A 21595-nucleotide genomic window follows, 5' to 3' on the forward strand; every position below is an offset into this window, starting at 1 on the left:
TAGCGTATCTCATGCGAACTCCATATTTAAGTTAGCTCTTACGAATAAATTATGGTAATTTAATGTACTGTAATTAGCGACAGAAGAAAAAGTAATTTTATGTGCAGTCAGAAACAATAGTAAGTATAAGTTGGAGATATAATTTATTATACCTCCAACCTACACTTAATATTGTTTCTGGCTGTACAACTACACAACCAAGTCTTCATAGAAATTTACCATCAAAATTATGAATTTTATAAGCACAAACCCTCAGTTTTCTGGTCAGAATCTTACTTTATATATACATAACATGTGATATATCATTCGAAATAAGGAGTTGTCACTCATCATAACTTAGGATTTTGGGGAACGCAAAATCCACACGACTACAGATGATGTACCTCAAAGCCCTAAAGTGCGTAACGAAGGCCAGAATTTTAAGTGTATCATCTCTTTTTGCTGCTACTAGTATATATATTATTCGAATCTTTATGATAAAACAGTTCTTGTATCCCTAGATAACGGATTTGCAGCCTTATGCAATCTATCAACACGATGGCCTACTCCCACATTAAAGTTTGGACGTTCGGAGGTCCCTAAATACCAAGTACCTAAATTGGACGTGATTGGCCTTCTTATCTGACAAAATCACCAGTGCAGGTTTCCATAAAATTGTTGAAGTTTTTCTCACAAAATCGCCAAAGCAGTTTTCCACAAACTCACCAGAGGTTTTTACAGAATCGTAAAATTTGAAAGAACAATATGATGTAAATGTCTACCACATTTTATCTTATTATTTTTGGTGATTTCTTGATTTGGTCCACTCAATACAAATCTCGTCTTAAACCATGTGTAGAGTTACGGAATACCTTGTAAATAAAGATAGGGAAAAATTAATCAGCACTTACCTTTTCCGTTTCTACTATGAACCTCTCGATCATGTTCCTAATTTGGTTTGCTCTGTGCGTGTAGAAGACAAAACGGTTACCGGTCTGGAGAACTATTTGCAATGCACTACCTTTTGGCACCGACGTTTCAGCCACATCGTCAAACCTGCATTTGGAAGAGAAACAAACATAATGAGATACATGCTTGAAAGTTTGTAGTTGCGTTAATTTATTAATTAGTCTATATGTTTCAATAATTCTCGTGTTTTATTCCGTAAGTATTCTGTATTATAGAAAATTAATATTAAAACAAGCTGAGAAAATTTTTAAAAAAATCCTTTCATGAGAAACTAGCTGACAACCCGCGGAGAAGTGTCTACATTTACAATGTGTGACAATTCGTGGCAAAGCACTATAGTGATGCATTCTACAGGCATCTGTATTAAAACGAGTTCTGACATGTCATTACGTGAGCTCGACTGGGTCGCGGTTGACTCAGTCCTCACGAAACAGGGGACGAAATAACATGCGAGTCATTGACAAGAATCTGAAGCAACAATCCGTAATTCCTGACTCAGTAATCTATTCCGAAATTTGACTAACCACCTTATTCCCCTAGCTTAACTTTATGTAACTGGCTGCTTCCAAAATTAAAATGTACCTTGTATGGATAGAGAATAGGTGGCATTCCGCACATTCACTGCACCACTACAGACATACAGTGCAGCGTCCTGAAAAATGAATTTCATCAAGGGTTCAGTCGTCTAACAAAGTGCACCACTTTATAAGGAGTTACTTTTTAGTAGTGACAGGGTAGCAGCCGCTTGTATATAGATAAACTAACAACCGATTCCTTAAAATTAAATTTCACACTTCGTATGATGTTAAAGGAAAATTTTGAGGAGAGGTGTCGGTTGTGTTTCGCTGTTAGGTAACCCTACAGACCTCTTTTTCTTCGTGGTGTCTAATTTGAGATATCTGCCAGGATAACACAAGTTTGTGTATCTGCTGGGTCACAGTTGGTTGTGGAGGTGAAGATGTTTCACCGGGATAGGACGGAAATGGGACCTACCGCTTGGATTATCTGAGCTTGAAATACGATAGAGGGACAAGGCCGAAAGTAGCTCGAATGCTTGTGTAAGCGCGGTGGAAATTTCGTGTGAAAAAGAAGAATCACATTTGTCTTACTTCTACTAGATAGTGAAAAATGAAATGAAATCTTTAAGTTTTACGTCCCACGATTACGCCGTCTAGGCTAAAGGAGACGGTGATGATGAGAAATGAATGAAATAGTAGAATGAATAAAGTGGGAGGAAACGGAAGAACCCGATATAACCCACGCACACGGTGTTTGTCCACCACGAAGTTCTATTGGCGCGAGCTGGGGTCAAACCGAGGACCCCAGAGGTGAACGCTCTACCACTGAGCTACCGCGGCCCTTTCTACTAGCTAGTGTGGTTCCCGGTGGAATGGAGCTATTGGCTACATTAAGTATTGTAAAGTCGATAAGTATCTCTTTTCGTAAAATAAAACTGAGTAAATTTAATCAAAAACTGTATTTAAACGGGGTAAAAAATTAAAAAAGAAATAAATAAAATAAAAAGTAAATAAAAGATGTACAGATAGCAACAGAAATACAAAATGTAGAGAGTCTTGAAGGTTTGTTTTAAAAATCGTGAAATGATTGATATCGTTTCAGTGTATGTACTAAAGGGTTTGGGTACAAAACCTCGCGGCGACAACCTCGCCTGGCCAAAACCTCGCGGCCCAAATTTTCGCCGGGCCGAAACCTCGCCGCCCAAAACGTCGCGGGTCCAAAACCTCGCCTGGCAAAAACCTCGCTACCCAAAACCTCGCGGGCCAAAACCTCGCCTTGCCGAAACCTCGTCTTGCCGAAACCTCGTCTTCCAAAAGCTCGCGCCCCAAAATATCGCCATACCCAAAATCTCGCCTGACCAAAATGTAAATGTTCCAACAGAAGATAAGGATGACGGTATAAAAGACACTGTTTCAGAAGAAGTATCACGGGTATTTGACCAAGTTCCGCGATACCATATGAAAATTCTATTTCTGTATTAGAGGATTTCAATGTGAAGATAGGGCGACAGGATGTTTTTAAACTGGTTATAGGGAAAGAGTATCTGCATAAGGAAAGTAATGACAACTAACGGGGTTAGTTTCGTGAACTTTGGAACATCCAAAAACTTAAAATTTTTACAAAAATCTAATAATATTTATGAAAGTATGAAATAATATATGAGTTTTTACGACGTCCCTTGATTATGTCCTGTAGGTTAAAGGAGACGTAGATGACCAGGATGAAGGAAATGATCGAATAAAGAAAGTGGGAGGAAACGGGAATAACCCGAGAAAGTCCACGCACACGATGTTTTGTAATGGAGAATTGCATATTAAGAAACTCATTGGGTAAATTTTAAAGAAAAGTTTCATTCGCGGCGAGGTTTTGGCCACGCGATGTTTTGGTGGCGAGGTTTTGGCCCGGCGAGATTTTGTCCCGCAAGGTTTTGGGCGGCGAGGTTTTGGCCCGCGAGGTTTTGGCCCGGCGAGATTTTGGGCGGCGATGTTTCGGCCGCGAGATTTTGTCCGTATCCCGTACTAAACTACTTTACATATACTCGCAACAATGTGATCTTCTCTCCTTACATGTTATTTTATGAATAATTTCGAAACGAATGGACAAATCTGTTTACAGTTAGTTTTCAGCAATTTAGAGAAACATGTTTATGAATTGATCACACACTGGATATGAACTAACAGTTGATTAGAAAACTTTTCACACAATACAGAAATTTTGATTGCTCGACAATTATGACGTAATAAATAAACTGCACCACCAATTTCTAGCCAATAAGAAACGATCTAAAAGCACTTACTAGTTTATTTAATAACATTTTGTTGATACGAAGGAGAGTCCGAAAATAAGTTTCCCCAGACAACTGTGGAAAGAGGTGGAGATGTAAGACCAAAAATAGGATGTCACATTAAAGAAAGATGTACCTTTATTTTTTCACATAAGTACCACGTACATGGGGACATTTGTCATGCCGGTCAATAAGCTTCAAAAACCGTTTCAGAAAAAAATTCAGGGCTCTGAATATGGAAGAAGCGTCAAACAGCTTCTGTGATTTCAGCATTGCTTCTAAAACATTACCGCCGAGAGTCTTCTTCAAAGCCGGAAAGAGATGGAAGTCACTAGGTGCAAGATCAGGACTATATGGCGGATGGGCAAGATGCTCCCACCCAAGAGTAGCAATATGGTTTTGCATTGCAGTGAAGGCCATCATGATGGTAACACACGAGATGTTCCAGGCTGACGCCTATGCGTTGTTCCAAATGGTTCGAGGTCAGTTGTAGAATCACCCATCGTGCTGACACTTTCCGGTAGCCAAGCATGTCGTGGATGATCTTGTGAGCTCGCGCATGTCCGATTTCATGTTCCTCCGCTACCTTATCGATGATAATATGCCGGTTCGCTTTAATCATGTCATCCATCATCCTGACGTTGTCATCTGTAGTGGCTATGCACGTCCTTCCAGGTCTCAGTGTGTCCAACACTTGCTGCCGTCCCTCACTGAATTAGCGAAACTAGCTCCGCACCATTTGTTTCGACATTACATCAGGCACAGACACTTGCAGGAGGTGGTTATGGATTCAGGCTCCCGATACACCACGTGCCCATTCATAGCGGACAACCGCTTGCACTTTCTCTTTTGACCACGACGTCAAAAACACGCCTTCTCTCTACAGCTACCAGGTGCAGACTGAGAGACTTGTCTCCATTTTGCGCAGGCGCTCTGCAGGATTGTGGGTGAACTTGTGTCTGGGTGTGTTGCGCGTGCAACCGCTGTCTTGTTTCACGTACTGCTGTTCGCTTTCCTCGGGAAAACGAAAGGGGGAAACTTATTTTTGGACTCCCCTTCGTATTATCTGGATCATTATCTACATTTTTCTTTTTCTTTAAGTTACTCACTAAAATTTTAAAAAAATGTGACTGGAAGCGCAGTGGACTCACAAATATTTCATAATTAAAAATCATTTTTAATGCATAAAAATACTATAAAATTAGGAATGTAAACTTACATGAATGTGTCCAAAACTTGCAAATAATCATTTGGCAAACTCTTCTCTCTTCTGACCAATCTGATTCCAGAGTGAGACACAGCCAAGTGTTGAACATTAGGGTTTTGATGGCCTCCCTAAAAGTAAATAGTATAAATGTAATTTTAATTTACAATAATTAGAAAAAAATATCACTATATTTTTCACATGTATAGATCTCGCGACCTGAATTGAACCGTAGCTTGGATGCCAATCACAAGACAGAACTGTTTTACATGATTTATATGGAACATTTCCATTTTAACTTGTGTGGGATAAGAAGTTAATACTTTTTTGCCTAGAAACCCAAAACGCTGTATTCAGAAGATATTCTCTGTACAACACAAGAGAACAGACTGAAAAAATACAGTAAAACATGTCTTCAACGGACCCCTTATTAAACGGAAAATTGTCTTAAACGGAAATATTTCACGGTCCCATGAATTTTGGAGAACAAAACGTGTAAAAGTCCCTTCATTAAGCGGAAACTGTGTTACACGGACAACGGAAAGAAAAATAAACATTTAACGGAAAATTCTGAGTTCCGGACTACAGCGTTTAGATGTTTAGACATTCTGTGAGACATATACATTACCCTGTTTGCGATAAAATGTTCGTTCTTTTGTTAAATATTTCTGGACAGTGTTGACCTTCCCCAGCCACTACTCATTTTCACTCCCACAGATTGTCCTTAATCCCCGCAACTTAATCAAGAATCATAAGGAATGTCGGAAAGAAGAAAACGAGATAGAGGAAGAAGAGGAATACGATACCGAGTAGAATAAATACATATCAAAGTGCTCTCAGAAGTTTAAAGGAACTGCAAAAATTTACCTTACGGAAAAATGATTCTGATTCACTTAGTATAATTTCTCACGCTAAAGTGTATGCGGAAAGTCAAGCAGCAATGTACGCGAGAAAACTCTGCTTGGCTATTAGAAAAATAAAAGATAACGTGTGCATAGTATATTTTGTATTCATTTTAGTTTTTTTGTGTATTTATTCGTAGAAGAAAGAAGTACTGTAATCGAACAATGTACGTACAGCAATATATTTTCTCAGTATGTCCCTTTATAAGCATGTATTTAAAGAAAAAAGAAAAAGAAAGAAAGAAAGGAAAGGTTTACCTCCACTAAGCGGAAATCTGACTTTAACGGAAATTTTTGCAAGTCCCGCTCGATTCCGCTAAAGACAGGTTTCACTGTATATTAGATAGTGGTTGACATTTGAACAGCATTGCGCTCTAACGAATGACGAAACAAGCTCCTGACAGTAACGGTTCAACTCACGCCGTGACAACGATAGAAACTTTAAGTTAACATCGTATTAGTATTACGAGTGAATGCCGACTCTTACCATATATACACTCTACCTTCTAATAAAGCACGTACCGAACTATTCGCCTCGACTTTTCTACACTTTTCTCTATTTTTTTTACCCTTTTCTTTTGTGCTACTCCCAACCCCTATTTGATGAAGGACTTGGTGAAAGTACTAATGTTTTCAATATTTTATATTTAGTAAGATTTGTATTATACATACGTACATTTTATGACAATCTTAAAATATATTATTTACAGCGTGTGCCTTCCTACACCTATCTTCTTAGTAACTTCGAAATTTTAGGAAACTTTGCTTTCATCTTTAATCACGTTCTAGCATGTAATGCCTAGCTAATATGACAATTTTTAGTTTATTAATGAAGAAATTAGTATTTCTAATTTCTCAGCCTATCATATCATGACCCCGTTTTATCAGATCCTTTTGGCAGAGACCCAGTTTGTGATAAGCCTCCAGATTATTACTACTTATCGTTTACAGTTATTGCATTTTAATATCCAGTGTTTGTTATTTTTGTATTTTTCTTGTACATAGTATTTCAATATGCAGTTTCTCATCAGTTTTATTCTTCTTTTAGTCCAATTGTTATTTAAACGATTCTTAATAGTTTAGAATTTTGTTTCATATGTTTTGCTGCATTTGACAATAAGTATGGACATAGAAAACACGTCTCCCTGTATTTGACAATAAATAAGGTCATAAACAATAAGTATGGGCATGAAAAAATATGTTTCCCTGTAGTTGACAATAAATATGGACATAAAAAATATGTATCTCTGTATCTGACAATAGGTATGGACATGAAAAAAATCTGTCTCCCGTATTTGACAATAAGTACGGACAATCTGCCTCTCTGCATTTGACAAGTACCGACATAAAAAAAAAAAAAGCTTCCCTCTACCTGACAATAAGTACGGATATGAAAAAAAAAATGTATCCCTGTATTCGACAATAAATGTGGACATAAAAATATATCTTCCTGTATTTGACAATAAGTATGGACATGAAAAAGTATGTTTTCTTGTATTTGACAATAAATATTGATATAAAAAATATGTCTCCCTGTATTTATCAAGAAGTATGGACATACAAATATGTCTATCAAATATGCAATTAAAAGTAATCTTTAAAAAATATTTTTTTTCGCCACTGGATCCTAATTACATTTATGATTTTCACCTCTATTTGCGATCCCCATGAATTGCTCTCGCAATCCTCAAGTTGAGAAATCCTGTACTAATAACTAACAGATAAACGTATGTATGAATTAAAAAGATACAAAGAAAATTACGATACTTACTGATACAGGAAATATTCTAGCAAAGTATGTTGGCCAGTCCTTCGCCAAGTCAACAATATTCTTCTTAATCGTTGTTTTGTGATGTGCTGAGTGTAAATTATTTGGCGTTATTCCATAACTATCTAACATCTGAAAAGGAAACATTAACATTTCTAAGACTTTTTTTTTTCTTCAAATATATAACCCAAAATACAAGTTTCATTAACATAACTAATCTCATTTAACACGCACAGTCTGTGAGCCCTTTATATTTATGAAATTCTAGCTAACTAAAATCACTATGGGGTTTATTAACGACAAATATCCGTATTACCGATGGCTTTTCTTAATCGAAAATCAATCAATCGAAGAAAAAATCAATATGTGGGAGCTGGATTACCATATCAACGTTTCCCGCGTGCTCACATCGAGTGTTTGTGACTCAAATCAACATCACCAAAAACATTATAAGTTTATGCAACTATGAAAAGAAAAGAAAAGAAAGTAAAAGAAAAAGAAAGAATAATTGGTACTCTTTCTAAACCGAGGAGTATTTTATGCTCACGCTGTACTATATCATATTGTTTATACCAATTACATCGAATTATTATCGACTATTACGAGTCTCTTTACTGCAAATTGAAAATTGTGTTAATTGTGTTTTAAGCTTTATTATACTAACTAACTCTATGGCTTATGGAATCCGAAGCTTCAATGTCGTGCTCAGAAAAGCTCTCCATTGACTTCTATCCTTAGCCAACTGGATCCAGTTTCTACTTCGTATTCTATTTCTGTGAGATCCATCTTAATATTGTCCTCCTAACTGCGCCTATGTCTTTCAAATAGTCGTTTACCAAGTGGATTTCAAGTTAAAACTTTGAAAACATTCCTACTTCCTTCCATTCTGGCTACACGACCTGCCTATCTGATCCTCCTAGACTTGATGACCCTAACAATGTTTGGTAAATAATATAAATTACGTAGTTTCCTCGTTATGAAGTTCTCCATTCACGTTTCTCTTGGATCCGAATATTGGTCTTAGGATTTTATTCTCAAATACTTTCAGTCTGTATTCTTTCTTCAGAGTAAGATTTTGAACTGAATAATAACACGGATTATCTGCTTTCAGTCGAAATTTAATTTCTTCGTGGATATCGTTTTGATTTGTTCAAAGCTTTATTATACATATTAATTATATTGTTTATAAGACTTACTTGGTGAAGATACTTTGAACAGATTTTACTATTAAAAAAAAAAAAAAAAAAAAAAAAAAAAAAAAAAAAAAAAAAAAAAGAAAAAAAAAGTGAAATTCAGAACAATTTACATGGGCCATGTTATACTGAATATTCCCAATAGCTTTAATGGACGGCAAATTTACTCCTCTCGTCAAGCCATTGAACATTTATCAGTGAAAATACTCTTTCGGTATTAACATTATGACTTGGTGATATTTTAAGCGTGTGTTCGAAGTTAACATGAAAGTGGAGAAAACTTTCATAAAATTTAGGATTTCTACTGAACCGGCCAGGACAATTTTCTTACCCGTAATTACGGGACAGTCCCTGTTTTCCGGGACGTATGGCAATTCTACTCACGTCGGACTGCGAAAACGCAATATACTTACAAACAAGTTGGTATAAAATTATATAATTTCCCATAGAAACAGAAGTGCGATACGTTGAAAGAAATTTAGATGTTGTTAGAAGAAATATCTTGTAAGTGCACTTAACTGAATGACTTATTTTTTAACTACGCAAACTTATCACAAAAATATTATAATATGGATTAAGTATAACATACGGTAATTGTTATCAGATTAACATATACAGGGTATGACCCAAAAGTCATGAAATATATATTTTTAGCAAAAGATGTATTAACAAGATATGTACGTGGCTGAGTGTATTGTCGTGATGAAGCAGGCAAGTAGCGGCAATGTCTTTTGTGGATGACCCTTTTCTGGATCAGTTCACGAGTTTGTGTAGCGTTTTAGTCGAGTTTTCTGCAGAACTTGATCGTCCAACATCGTTCGAAAGTATCCACCATTACATGGTCTCAAAACAGAGATGCACTAATCAGCAATCCTAACGTCACCGATGCTCGAGGCAGACTGACCTAGGGTGCACTGCAAAGCCCAGCTAACTCAACACACCTAAACGTGATCTGACCTGTTGGGGCGCGGCAAAAAGGTATATTTCATAACTTTTGAGACACACTTTGAATACTAGTTTTGTCGTTGTTATTATAATGTCCTTGAATTCTCAATTCTTATGTTCACAAAAGAATTTCATTGATGTGATTTTTTCATCAGGAATTCTGAAGACAGACAGACGAAAGCAAAAAAAGCACTCCTAATCATCAGTGGATAAGTGTGTGTATCTGTGTCTAACAAGAACTTTGAACATATAAAATATCAAGTGATACACAGTCAAATGAGATATTTTAAATTAATTTGTACATATGTTGACAACATTTTTATATACAGTAAGCTACGTATGATTTCTTCCAGGGGCTCCATGGATGCTAAAGTCTCTAGAAGACATCTAACTTTCCTCTTCCCTTACATGAAAGACCCACATAACAGTCATTTAATGAATTACATGTATATTTCACTACATTTATGAAACTTACTTTCCCTTCCCTGACACCCCAAATACAAGAATAAAATATATTATATTACCTTTTTCATCTTACTCCGTTCCTCTCGACTTATTCGAATGCAATTCGGACTCAGCGTATCTCTGACAATTTGGCAGAAAATTAGATGCAGCGCCAAAGGATTCGTCATATTCTCATTCGGAGTGAACACCTGTTGAGTACAAAATAAACAAGGTAAATAAAATACAATCACGAACAGATTATTTGTTTAAGCAATATATATAAGTTTTAATACAGGGTAACAATTCCGATCGAGTAACGGTTTTCGATTATGGAAAACTGTTAACAAGATCGTGCCGAATGATTAATGCAACTACGAATCTGTTCCAGTTCTCATGTAATAATAAACAAGGACACCTAAGTTCATTTTAACCTACGTACTGTTTTACTGTTTATGAACTGTTTTCCGTAATACTAAATTTCGAGAAATTATGCATCCATATCAGGCAACAGCTTGAATTTATATTCGAAGAAACTGTTTCTGCTATTCATCTGTTGGTAAAACTATCTATCTATATAAAAAATGAAAGTGACTATGTTTGTGACTTTGCACCGCTTGTACTACCCGACAGATCTCGATAAAATTTTCAAAATAGACGAGGTTCGGGTCTGGTATAGTTTTTATCATTTCACTTTAACGCTTCAACTTAGGGGAGGTGATATATATATATATCTATAAAAATGATCGAAAATGACCGATATTAGTGCCGAATCCGTAGTTTTCGGGATCGTTGAGATGAACAGTAACACTTCCGATGCCGTTTAAATCCAAATTCACCCCTTTATGTCCAAAATGAAACGTATTCTCCCCTTGCGAAGAATGGGTATTCCGCTGGTATTTGATGAATATTAAAAATTTGCATACTCCTAAATGCAGCCAATTAACTCGAACTCACAACTTCTATTGTATTATATTGGTAAATATCTCTAAGTTTTGTTGTCTCCCTCTGAAGAAAACTTGTTTGTGATCTTCGCTTAGAGGAAACACGCCATTTTTTAAACCTATGTAACTTAGTTAATCAAGTTACGTGGGGCAATATTAAAAAACATGGTACGTAACATATATGTAACGTCTGCTATGTAATATGTAACTATTGTCAGAATTTCGTCTTGGCACTGAGCAACTATATTAATGGATTATTACTGTTTAATTTTCTAATGTCTTAACGAGTATAAACTTACGAATAGTTATACACACACAGAGATTCTTCAGAGTAGTTAAAAGCTCCTTCCAAACTATAATTAAAACATGTTTATTTAGAAGCAAAATATGGTTCGCACTATGTAATAAGCGAAATTGATTACGCCTATCCGAATCTAAAGTTTGTATCAATCAGTGTCGTGTCGTGGAAAATCAGCGCCGGGGAGAGAATATACGACGGCGCCCCCGTACATATGAGAGGTCGACAGGCCAACCGCGAAGCGTCACCATGGTCGGTGCGAAGCGCAAAAAAATTTTCAAAAATAAACTCTGCTTTTCCTTCATTTTGAGCACTTTTTATTACTTTTTTCCCTTCCATTTCATAAATGTGCGCATGCAGTTTTCTAACATGAGTAACATTATAGAAAAATACTGCTGTTGATCTAAAATATTCCTCTCTCTTTTTTCTCTTCTTTTTCCTCTCAAATTTTGCGCCCCTTATTTTGGCGCCCGGGGCCACCGCCCCGCTCGTCTCCCTCCCTACGTGCCGTGCACTGGCTATCAGTGTATTGATTGTAACTTGGTATTTTCTGTACATCTTCTACTAACAATTGCATATTTCCAAGAGATTCTGCCGCAATATTTTGATAATCAATAAATAAAAGCAATGAAATATACTAAAGTTCGAATTCTGTTGTATTTTTAAATCTCTCTCAAAATTTATCTTACTTGTGCAAAGACTAGAAATTATCACGGCATGATCCCTTAATTTTATGTTTTAAATAACTTTATTTTTAATTGTTTCCCTATATTTGCTAGTTGTAGCTATACAACGCATATTGAATAACTAAGTCAAGTTTAATTTTCTACTTGCACAAGACTGGATGCTCTTCAATGTTTCGCTTGCTCAATGAAGAAACCTCAAAAGTTTCTCACAAATTTTCTTTTCTGTTACAACATTCATTTCTACCTCAACAAGAAGATAAGTGCAGTGACATTATTGTGGCGGGCCGGCGGTATGCGTTTGCTTAGACCGGCACCCACACAAGAGAGTTTTGTAATTTCCCAAAATACTTCTATTTAGTCAACCAAAGTTTCTGCAAAACACCAACTATAACTCGAGCGGTAAAGTTATACTGGAAACAGGAACTCAGCTAACAAAACAGTCTGAAGAATCTTAGTATTACACGGTAGCGTTGGCCGTGGCCAAGACTTATCTTCTAATGGAAACAATGGAATCGTTATCCTGATTAAGGTTTTATAACCAAACAATCTTTTGGGATATCTCTTGAAACAAAACTCGACAAATATGTTCCTTGCAGTAAGCCTGCAGTTTATTGGCTCTAAGCAAATTACAAGAACCAGAGCCGGGGCGATAGTGTAAGTACTGTGTCTATATATAAGAGAGTTTAACTTACGTGGCGACGTTCCAATAGGTAGTAAAAATAACTCACTGAATGTCACTGAATAAAACAAACTAACTGTAGCACTTTTCACAAATAAAACAAAACTGCACTAGACTGGGAGGGCACGAATCAGTCCTAGTGGGTAGGTAGGTAAGAGGTATACTATTTGATCTACCGGTCTGCGAACAGACATCAAATAGGGTAGGCTACCAGAGGTTAGGAACAGGTTACCGTTTGATCTACCGGTCTGCGAACAGACATCAAACAGGGTAGGTGTAAAGGTTACCGTTTGATCTACCGGTCTGCTAGGCAGACATCAAACAAAGTTGGTTACCAGAAGGAATTAAGGTTACCGTTTGATCTACCGGTCTGCGAACAGACATCAAACAAGGAAGGTGTAAGGGTTTACCGTTTGATCTACCGGTCTGCGAACAGACATCAAACAGGGAGTCACTATTTGATTACCGGTGCGTTTTAGGCCAGCTAAGCAATAAACTTAGAGTCTGTCAAAACACACATCAAATAGGGGTGCGACAGAACTTTAGCCGTCAACTTCCTAAGTTTGCCAGCAGTTTCTGGAGCGAGTCCGGGCTGAAGCGAAACTTGCGGAAGTAGATTGCCAAGTTCGGAAGGAGGTAACTTTAGCCGTCAGTTTCCTAAGCAGACCAGCAATTATGGGAGAACCCTGGCTGAACCGTCTTGCTTTCAGAAACAGATTGCCAAGTTACTGTGAGGATTAGGTAGGGTAGTACTTTGACCGTCAGTTTCCTAAGCCGACCAGCAATTATGGGAGAACCCTGGCTGAGCCATCGAGCTTTCAGAAACAGATTGCCAAGTACTGGGTAAACCAAGGTAGTGAGGTAGGTAACCAAGAGATTGAGTAGGCAGGCCTCCGTAGAGGCAGAGAGGTTTGAAGGCAGAGGGATGGACAACTAGAGACTTCTTCGTGATAAGTTCCTGAACTGAGACGTACCTAACGAATTGCGTACTCCTCGTAGTCTGCACGTCTCTGAGGGGTTCAGGAGAGGGACGTTGTCCGACGAGAGAGGCCAAAACACGCGTTTTTAAGGGCCTCGGTCGGAGGTGCAAGCGGCACCAATTTACGGTCTGTGTGCAAAATAGTAACGTGAGCAAACGTTGCACTAGGACCGTAAGGTCAGAGGTTGAGCATGCGTGGAGATCTAAAAAGTACCTAGGGCGGAGCCCGAAGGGGACCCGTATCCTGAAAAGAAAGATTATTGGCTTTGCACACGGTACGGGTGCACAAGGAGCTCGGAAGAGTTCCACTCTGAGGGGCGGAGACGCTAGCTATTGGAACGAGCCATGCCATTAACATCTAGATTGGCTAGAACAAGGTGCCTTGGGCGGAGCCAGGCAAAAGATAAGATTGTGTGTGTGCGCATGCGTGTGCATGTGATGTGTAGTCCTTGAATTTATGTGTGTGAGCCCCTTTCTCTGGAAGAATGAGGTTACATCGAGATATTACAGAGAATTGTACAAATAGTATCTTATACTATAAACATATATTAAAACATAAAAGATTTCAAGTAATAAACTTGAAAGGTTTTATACATAATGAACTCAAGACCCTTCGACAGTTTATCTTACTTGTTTTAGACCAAAGACATACATATATATTTAATGCCTCGAAGAACGAAAAAGAATCTTCCTTTTAGAAGCAAAAATGACATTTAAAAAGATACACAATCTATATGGATTTCCTTAACAGTATTCTACCACTAATAATAATAATAATAATAATAATAATAATCTAACTTGTTAAAAGACTACATAAATATAGAAAAAAAACTAAGCTTCCGTATCGAACCAGAAGGGGAGAATGTTTATCTTAACTGCTGTTGACCTACAGGTCAGACAGGGGGAACTTGTGAAGGCAGACAGAATGTCTGGTTTCCAGCTAGGGAAAAAAAGAACACTCAACACGAATTTGTATTTTTAAAGAAGTAAATGAATACGAATTCTGTTGCAGGTTTTTAAAAATAAAAAAAAAAGAATATTTATTCGCAAAAAGAAATGGCGAATTTGCGGTCCCACTACAGTCCTTCCTCCTAGGGAAAGAAAAATTTTAACTGGAAGGCAAAATTTAAATTTTAACTGTAAGGCAAAAATTTTTCGTACTAACTACAATCAAAATTTGAAGAAAAAAAAAATTTCCAAAATTAAATTTTAACGATAGTTCCTAGACCTAGTAACTCTCTGATTGAGATGAGGTGAATCATCATCTTGTGATTCCTCGTTAAAAGTTATTTCACCAGAAGCAGCTCGATAAGTAGCATTAAGAGCTGGATTATTTGATTGTACACCTGCAATGATTGTTGGCTTAAAACATATGGTTCTGATACAGTCTGAATTACACCATTTATTCCTATGTCTACAACAATTAAACTTAAAACTACAATACACACAAAGAAATATCAAAATAGTAAACATGATTATATAAGTTAAAATAGAATAAGAAAATACATGATTACTTTGTCTTATCTGCCATTCTTGTTCATTAATTAATTTTTCAACATCCTCAACACGATGGCTGGCATATTGTAAATCTGTAACTTTGTGTATGATATGATTTAACGGCAAAGTAAATTCCATATTCTTAATATTAATCTTTGAGTTTGAGAATATACAACAATCAATGCTATCATTTAGTAGTGGAAGCAAATCTTTACTTGTACTGTTACTTACATATATTTCCTGAGAACTGATTAAGGAGTTTGGACCATAAGCTTTACAGTTTCTATCTAAAGTTAATTTTCCAGTTTTATGAATCAAAACAGTTTTCGACACATCATTTCCACAAACTATTGTTAATTTTTCTGGGAATGGCGAAGCAAATAGCCATTCATTATTATCTAATGAAATCCATAAAATATTTCTTAATTCTACTATACGTTTGTTACAATCTGCTGGAATTGATTTAACAAAATCAATAAGTTTTACTTCACAGTCTTCATTACTGTGTGTAGGTTTTAGCGGAAATGTTTGTTTACAAACCCTTGAAAATAAAGTTAATTCCTTACAAGTAATAAACATATGTTCATCAATTTTACAATACTATGGTAAGATTGCTTTAATACTTCAATAATAAAATACGGACGTATAAAGAAATACTTATTGTCTTTAAAATGGAATTAATTGATACATATTTAATCTTAAACCATCAGTGAAAGGTAAACTAATAACATAACCAAGAATTTTTCTGATTGATGAAAACAATTGATATAGATGTATTTATTAATGTATGACATGCAAACTCATATATGTCTGACTACAAGTATTGACTACGTTTAATAGACAACACAGTGTCATTGATAGTTTTCAAAAGACTATTTGATAATATTTAACATATGAAATGACATCAGATTTAATTATCGTAAATAATTAAATAAGAGTCATTGATAACTAACATCTGAAATACCAAAATTAGAACTTTTAGATTTCAAACAACCAAATTAAATTTATGAAGTAAATTAAATATTCCTCTTTGGTTTTTCACCATGTATGTATTTTTACATTTGCTCAACCTTGTGGAGTTTTCGGGTGTTTACACTTAATTAAAGTTCTAGATGAGAATACTCAGAACAGATAACGGATAAGTTTGTTTGTTTTTTTTTTATATATATATATAATCAAGCAAGCAGACAAGGAGAGAGGATGTCTCATGATGGCTGCGAACAAAAATGGAAACTACACTACCTACTAATAAAGTCTACTAATATTAACTACTAATAATATAACTTTAACCTATTAGCATGAACTACAAATGTTTTTCTTCGATTAGCAATAGTACAATTAACACCTTTAACTACTTTGTATGGACCGATCCACTGTGAACCCAATTTCTTGGATCGTCCTCTTCTAACAGATTCATCTTTAAGTAACACTTGATCGCCTACTTTAAACAATTGTTCTTTATGAGAGGCGGTCTTATCATATTGTTCTTGGTTTTTAACCTTAGCTTGTTTCAGTTTTGATCTAGCTAACTCGTAACTGTTCTGAAGCTTCTGCTTTAGGGTTTTGATGTAATCATCATACGCGTAATTAATGTCGGTAGTTTGTTTCTGTAATATACCAGGGATGTTAGCCATCCGGCCAAACATCAACTCGTGTGGAGTATAGTTAGTTACTGAATGTGGAGTTGTATTGTAAGCAAAAGCAGCGTATGGCAACCAGACGTCCCAGTCCAGTTGGTTTTCAGACACATAATGCCTCAGATACTCAGCAAGAGATCTATGAACTCTTTCAACGAAGTTAGCTTGAGGGTGGAATGCACTAGTATGTAGTTTCCTAATCTGGAACATGCGACACATTTTCTTAAAGGTATCGCTCATAAAATTAGTACCTTGATCGGTTAAAATGGTTTGAGGTTTACCGAAAACACAAACAAATTTCGTCACAAAGGCTTCAGCTACGGTTTCTGCATCTTGTTGCTGTAGGGGAATGGTCACTAAATATTTCGATAATTCATCTTGGCATGTTAAAATGTATTTGTTTCCGAGAGAACTCTCAGGAAACGGCCCTACAAGATCTAAAGCACATTTCTCAAATACTACTTCGGGAGTGGTGGTCAAAACCATTGGAAGTTTGACATTAGGTTGGGTGAGTTTGTTCTTTTGACACGACTCACATTTCTTTATGTATTCTTCGACATCGGTGTTTAGTCTTTTCCAAGATTTCGGATCGATATTGTTCAATTCTAAGTACGACTTGATTTTAGCTATAGTTCGATGAATACCTTGGTGTCCACCGGTAGGAAGGTTGTGAAACTCTTTCAAAATCCTACTCTTTGTTTCTTCGTCAAGGGTAGAAGGTTGACCTTCTGGATCGGGGTCTAAATATGCAATACGACTCAATGCATCAGCATTGGTATTACGGACACCTGCTTAATAAACAATCTTATAATTATATTCTTCTAACTTAATTCTCCATCTTAAAAGTCTACTACTAGGATCTTTTACACTAAACACCCAAAGTAAAGGTTTATGATCAGTCACAAAGGTTGTTTCCTTTCCAAAGATGTATGGGCGGAATAGTTTGGCAGCCCAAACTATCGCAAGTAATTCACGTTCGGTTGTGGAGTAATTTCTTTCAGCATTATTTAGTGTACGACTAGCGTAAGCGATTGGTTTGTCTTGACCAATTTGGCCCTGAGACAAGATAGCTCCAATTGCGACTTCTGAGGCGTCACAGGTAATAATAAAGGGACGGCTCATGTCAGGATATTGAAGGAGAGGTGGTGATGTCAATTTTTCCTTCAAAGTTTGGAACGCTAGTTCTTGTTTGGTTTCCCACTTGAATGGAACATCTTTCTTTAACAAAAGAGTGAGAGGTTTGGCTATATTGCTATAGCCTTCAATAAATCTACGGTAATAAGAACTTAATCCTAAAAATCCACGCAATTGCTTGACATTTTTCGGATGCGGAAAATGTAACACTTTCTCAATTAAGCGAGGGTCTGGCTTCAGACCTTGATCTGTTATTTGATGTCCTAAATATGTTACTTCTTTTCTAAGAAATTCGCACTTATCAGGCTGAAGTTTGAGGTTGTAGGTTCGAAACCTATCAAATACAAGTTTCAATCTTGACATATGGTCCTTTAAGTCTCTACTATAGATACAACAATCGTCTAAATACGAAAAACACTTTAATCCTTGTAATCCGGATAGAACAATATTCATCATTCTCTGAAATGTTGCGGGGGCACCGCATAATCCAAAGCTCATGCGATTATACTCGTAATGACCATATGGTGTACTGAAGGCGGTCTTACTACGGTCTTCAGGTTTAATTCTAATCTGCTGGTACGAACTGGCTAAATCCAAGGTCGTAAAGTATTTCGATTGCCCTAACTGATCTAGTATTTCTGTAATATTCGGTAAAGGAAAGCTATCTCCAATAGTAATCTGATTAAGCCTACGAAAATCTAAACATATACGAATCTTAGGTTTGCCTGATGCGTCCATCTTTTTCGGCACTATTAATATTGGAAAATTCCAAGGACTCTTGCTTGGGGAAATTATACCTTCATCTAACATCTTGTCGATTTGATTTTGTACTTCTGCCTTATGTACCTCGGGAATACGGTACGGTTTCTGAGTCACGACTGTACCTCGTTTGTCGGGATGAATGGGGATGCTATGTTCAATCACATCAGTATAGGAGAGTTTGTCTCCCTCTAAATAAAATAAATCATGATATTCTTCACAATGCGACAGTATTAACGCTTTCTCTTCTGGATTCAAATGGTCTAATCGCAAGTTCTGCCTAAGTACTTCTAAACGCGATTTTAATCCTTTAGTTTGACTTGCATTGTCAGATTTGCTCAATGCATAAACACTATGAGATTTTGTCATATCAAGAAGTGGTTCAAAATCTAAAGAGATTGGAGGAATTTGTACGTCTACCTCATTTTCAGTCAAATTCAAAATGCTAGTTATACATTTGTTATCGGATGCTTTAACTATAGCGTCTGGCAGGAATACACCGTCTGCCAAAGTACGTTTGGACAAAAATCCTATCCCATTATTTTCAGTCTTAACTTCAATTAGCTTTTCAGTACGTGCTGGGATCTTTACTTTAGTTCCTACATCAATTTTCAATTCAGCTTGTCCGTCATACGAAATTACACAATGATGTTCAAGAAGAAAATCTCTGCCTATTATACCGGCTACATTAGGAGGTAATAAATCACTACGCATTACATGAAAAGTATGAGTCACTCTGTTCTTGCCTATTTCTAATCTAAGATCTAATGTACCTAAAGTATGGGCATGAAAATTATTGAATCCATGCACTGGAGTGGAGTCACATCTATGTATCTTTCTCAACATTGACTCACGTAAATGGCTATACTTAATAAGCGATAGATCTGAGCCTGAATCTAATAACATGTCGTAATTCTTATTTAAATCCATCATTCGTACTTTAATTTTACCCTTTTCATCGATTATACTCTTAGTGGAACATTCGCATAATTGGGCGTAACGTCCAATTGTATCAGACTTAACAGAATTTCGATCAGGTTTCTGAGGTGGGGACACCTTCGTACAATTATTACTCGTTTGTTCAGTGGAACAAAGGAAAATCTTCTTAACATTATCATTCTGATTTCTATTACTATCAACACGTTTCTCTAATTTAACTCTGGAGGAGTTGTGTTTCGATAAACAACATAAAGACTTATTCTTGCTACAAGATTTTGGCTTGGTGCTGTGGTCAGCACGGCATTTCTCTTTCAATTCACAATCATGCGTGTCAAAGGCGGGATGACGACGCGGTGAGACATTATTCGGGTTTGGTCGCGGAGAAGGTTTGCGCGGTGTACGGCGCTGAGGACACACATACACTGGGCGACGCGGCGAAGGACTACGCGCTGGACGTTGCTGAGTGCGATGCGGAGAATGACTATGCGATCGGCGACGCTGAGTGCGACGCGGAGAATGAGTACACGCTGGGCGATGACATTGAGGACGGCGCGGAGAAGGATCTCGCGCTGGGCGACACTGAATGCGACGCGGGGAACGGCTTCGCGTTTTGCGGCAACGAGAACTACGCGGAGAAGGACTGCGCGTTTGCCGGTGATGAGAACAACGCGGAGAACTTGTGTTCTTTCGGGTACAAACATGGATACGTTTCTTAGCACAAGTATGGGTACGCTTTTCACGACAATGATATGAGTGTGTACAACGTAAAGCACAACAAGAATTGGAATCCTCTAATTTGTCACTATTTTCACTACAATGTTTATCATGCGGTTCTTCATGCGAGTCTACTGAATGATCACAATCTTCTAAACAATGAACCTTTTTCCTAAAATTTCTCCTATCCTTACGGGAATGAGAAGAGTTATGAGAATCTCTAGATTTACTTTCAGAATGCTTTTTCTGGGGAAATTTCCTATTTCCTTTCTTCTCTGATTTATGGTTATGATTTAAAGAATTTGCCCTATCTTCATTCTTAGAATCTAATGGCTGTCGTCTCTGAGACAATATGTGCGACTCTTCAACTAGAGCGAAATCTACTAATTGAGCGAAACTATCATCTTCTGTACTTTTACCACGAATTACTGTTTGAATGCGGGGATCGCTAATTCCCTGGACAAAAGATGCTTTTGTCAAATGATCAATAAGTGAATGAGCACCAGCTCTTTCAGTTTCACGACATATTTTCGAAGCAGCAGCTTTCAGATCAGCTCGAATTGTATCTAACTTGCTAGCCCATGAGCTAATATCCTCATTTTTGCCTTGCCTGGCAGAAAACAATAAACAAGCATAATAATCAATAGATCTATGTGTAGCATAATTCTCTTCTAAAATTGTCTTAACTGCTTCCCAAGTATCTACGTTCAATCTAACTAAAATACGATTTCTAGGTTCTCCTAAAATTTTCGACTTAATAAACTTCAATAATACAGGCTTATCACGGGGGTTAACTAACCCTTGAGCAATTTCACAACTATCAATAAATTGCCTCAACTTAGAACGATCTCCTGTAAATGGTTCTGCAATAACCTGAATTGCTTGAGAAACTTTAACATATTCTGGCTGTACGTTACTTCCGTCAGCTTCTGCCATGATTAAAAATTCAAATTACGTTTCAACGTAGAAACAACAAATTAAATAAATGAATGAACCTCTTAGATTTGCGAAAACTCGAAGGTTTGAGCAATAATGGTTTCTGAGAGGAATTTCTCACTTAACCTAACTAAATCTAAATTCACGATGAGTTTATCACCTGTATGTTTGATCACGAGGGATTTATTC

General features: G+C 36.8%; 1 protein-coding gene across 10 annotated transcripts in view; it reads right to left on the reverse strand.

Annotated features, from left to right (window-relative positions):
* The window catches only part of Myo10A (unconventional myosin 10A), a 744055-nt gene that overhangs the window by 218840 nt on the left and 503620 nt on the right, over nt 1-21595 (reverse strand). For all 10 annotated transcript variants that reach the window (XM_081732073.1, XM_081732074.1, XM_081732068.1 and 7 more), the window contains 4 exons: nt 10288-10416; nt 7629-7757; nt 4971-5086; nt 891-1035 (listed from right to left, as the gene is read on the reverse strand). In XM_081732073.1, the coding sequence (XP_081588199.1) occupies nt 891-1035; nt 4971-5086; nt 7629-7757; nt 10288-10416 (519 nt within the window). The remainder of the gene's footprint in view (nt 1-890; nt 1036-4970; nt 5087-7628; nt 7758-10287; nt 10417-21595) is intronic.

Source organism: Thermobia domestica, chromosome 11, assembly GCF_964235325.1.
Source record: "Thermobia domestica chromosome 11, izTheDome1.hap1.1, whole genome shotgun sequence".
Taxonomy (NCBI): Eukaryota; Metazoa; Arthropoda; class Insecta; order Zygentoma; family Lepismatidae; genus Thermobia; species Thermobia domestica.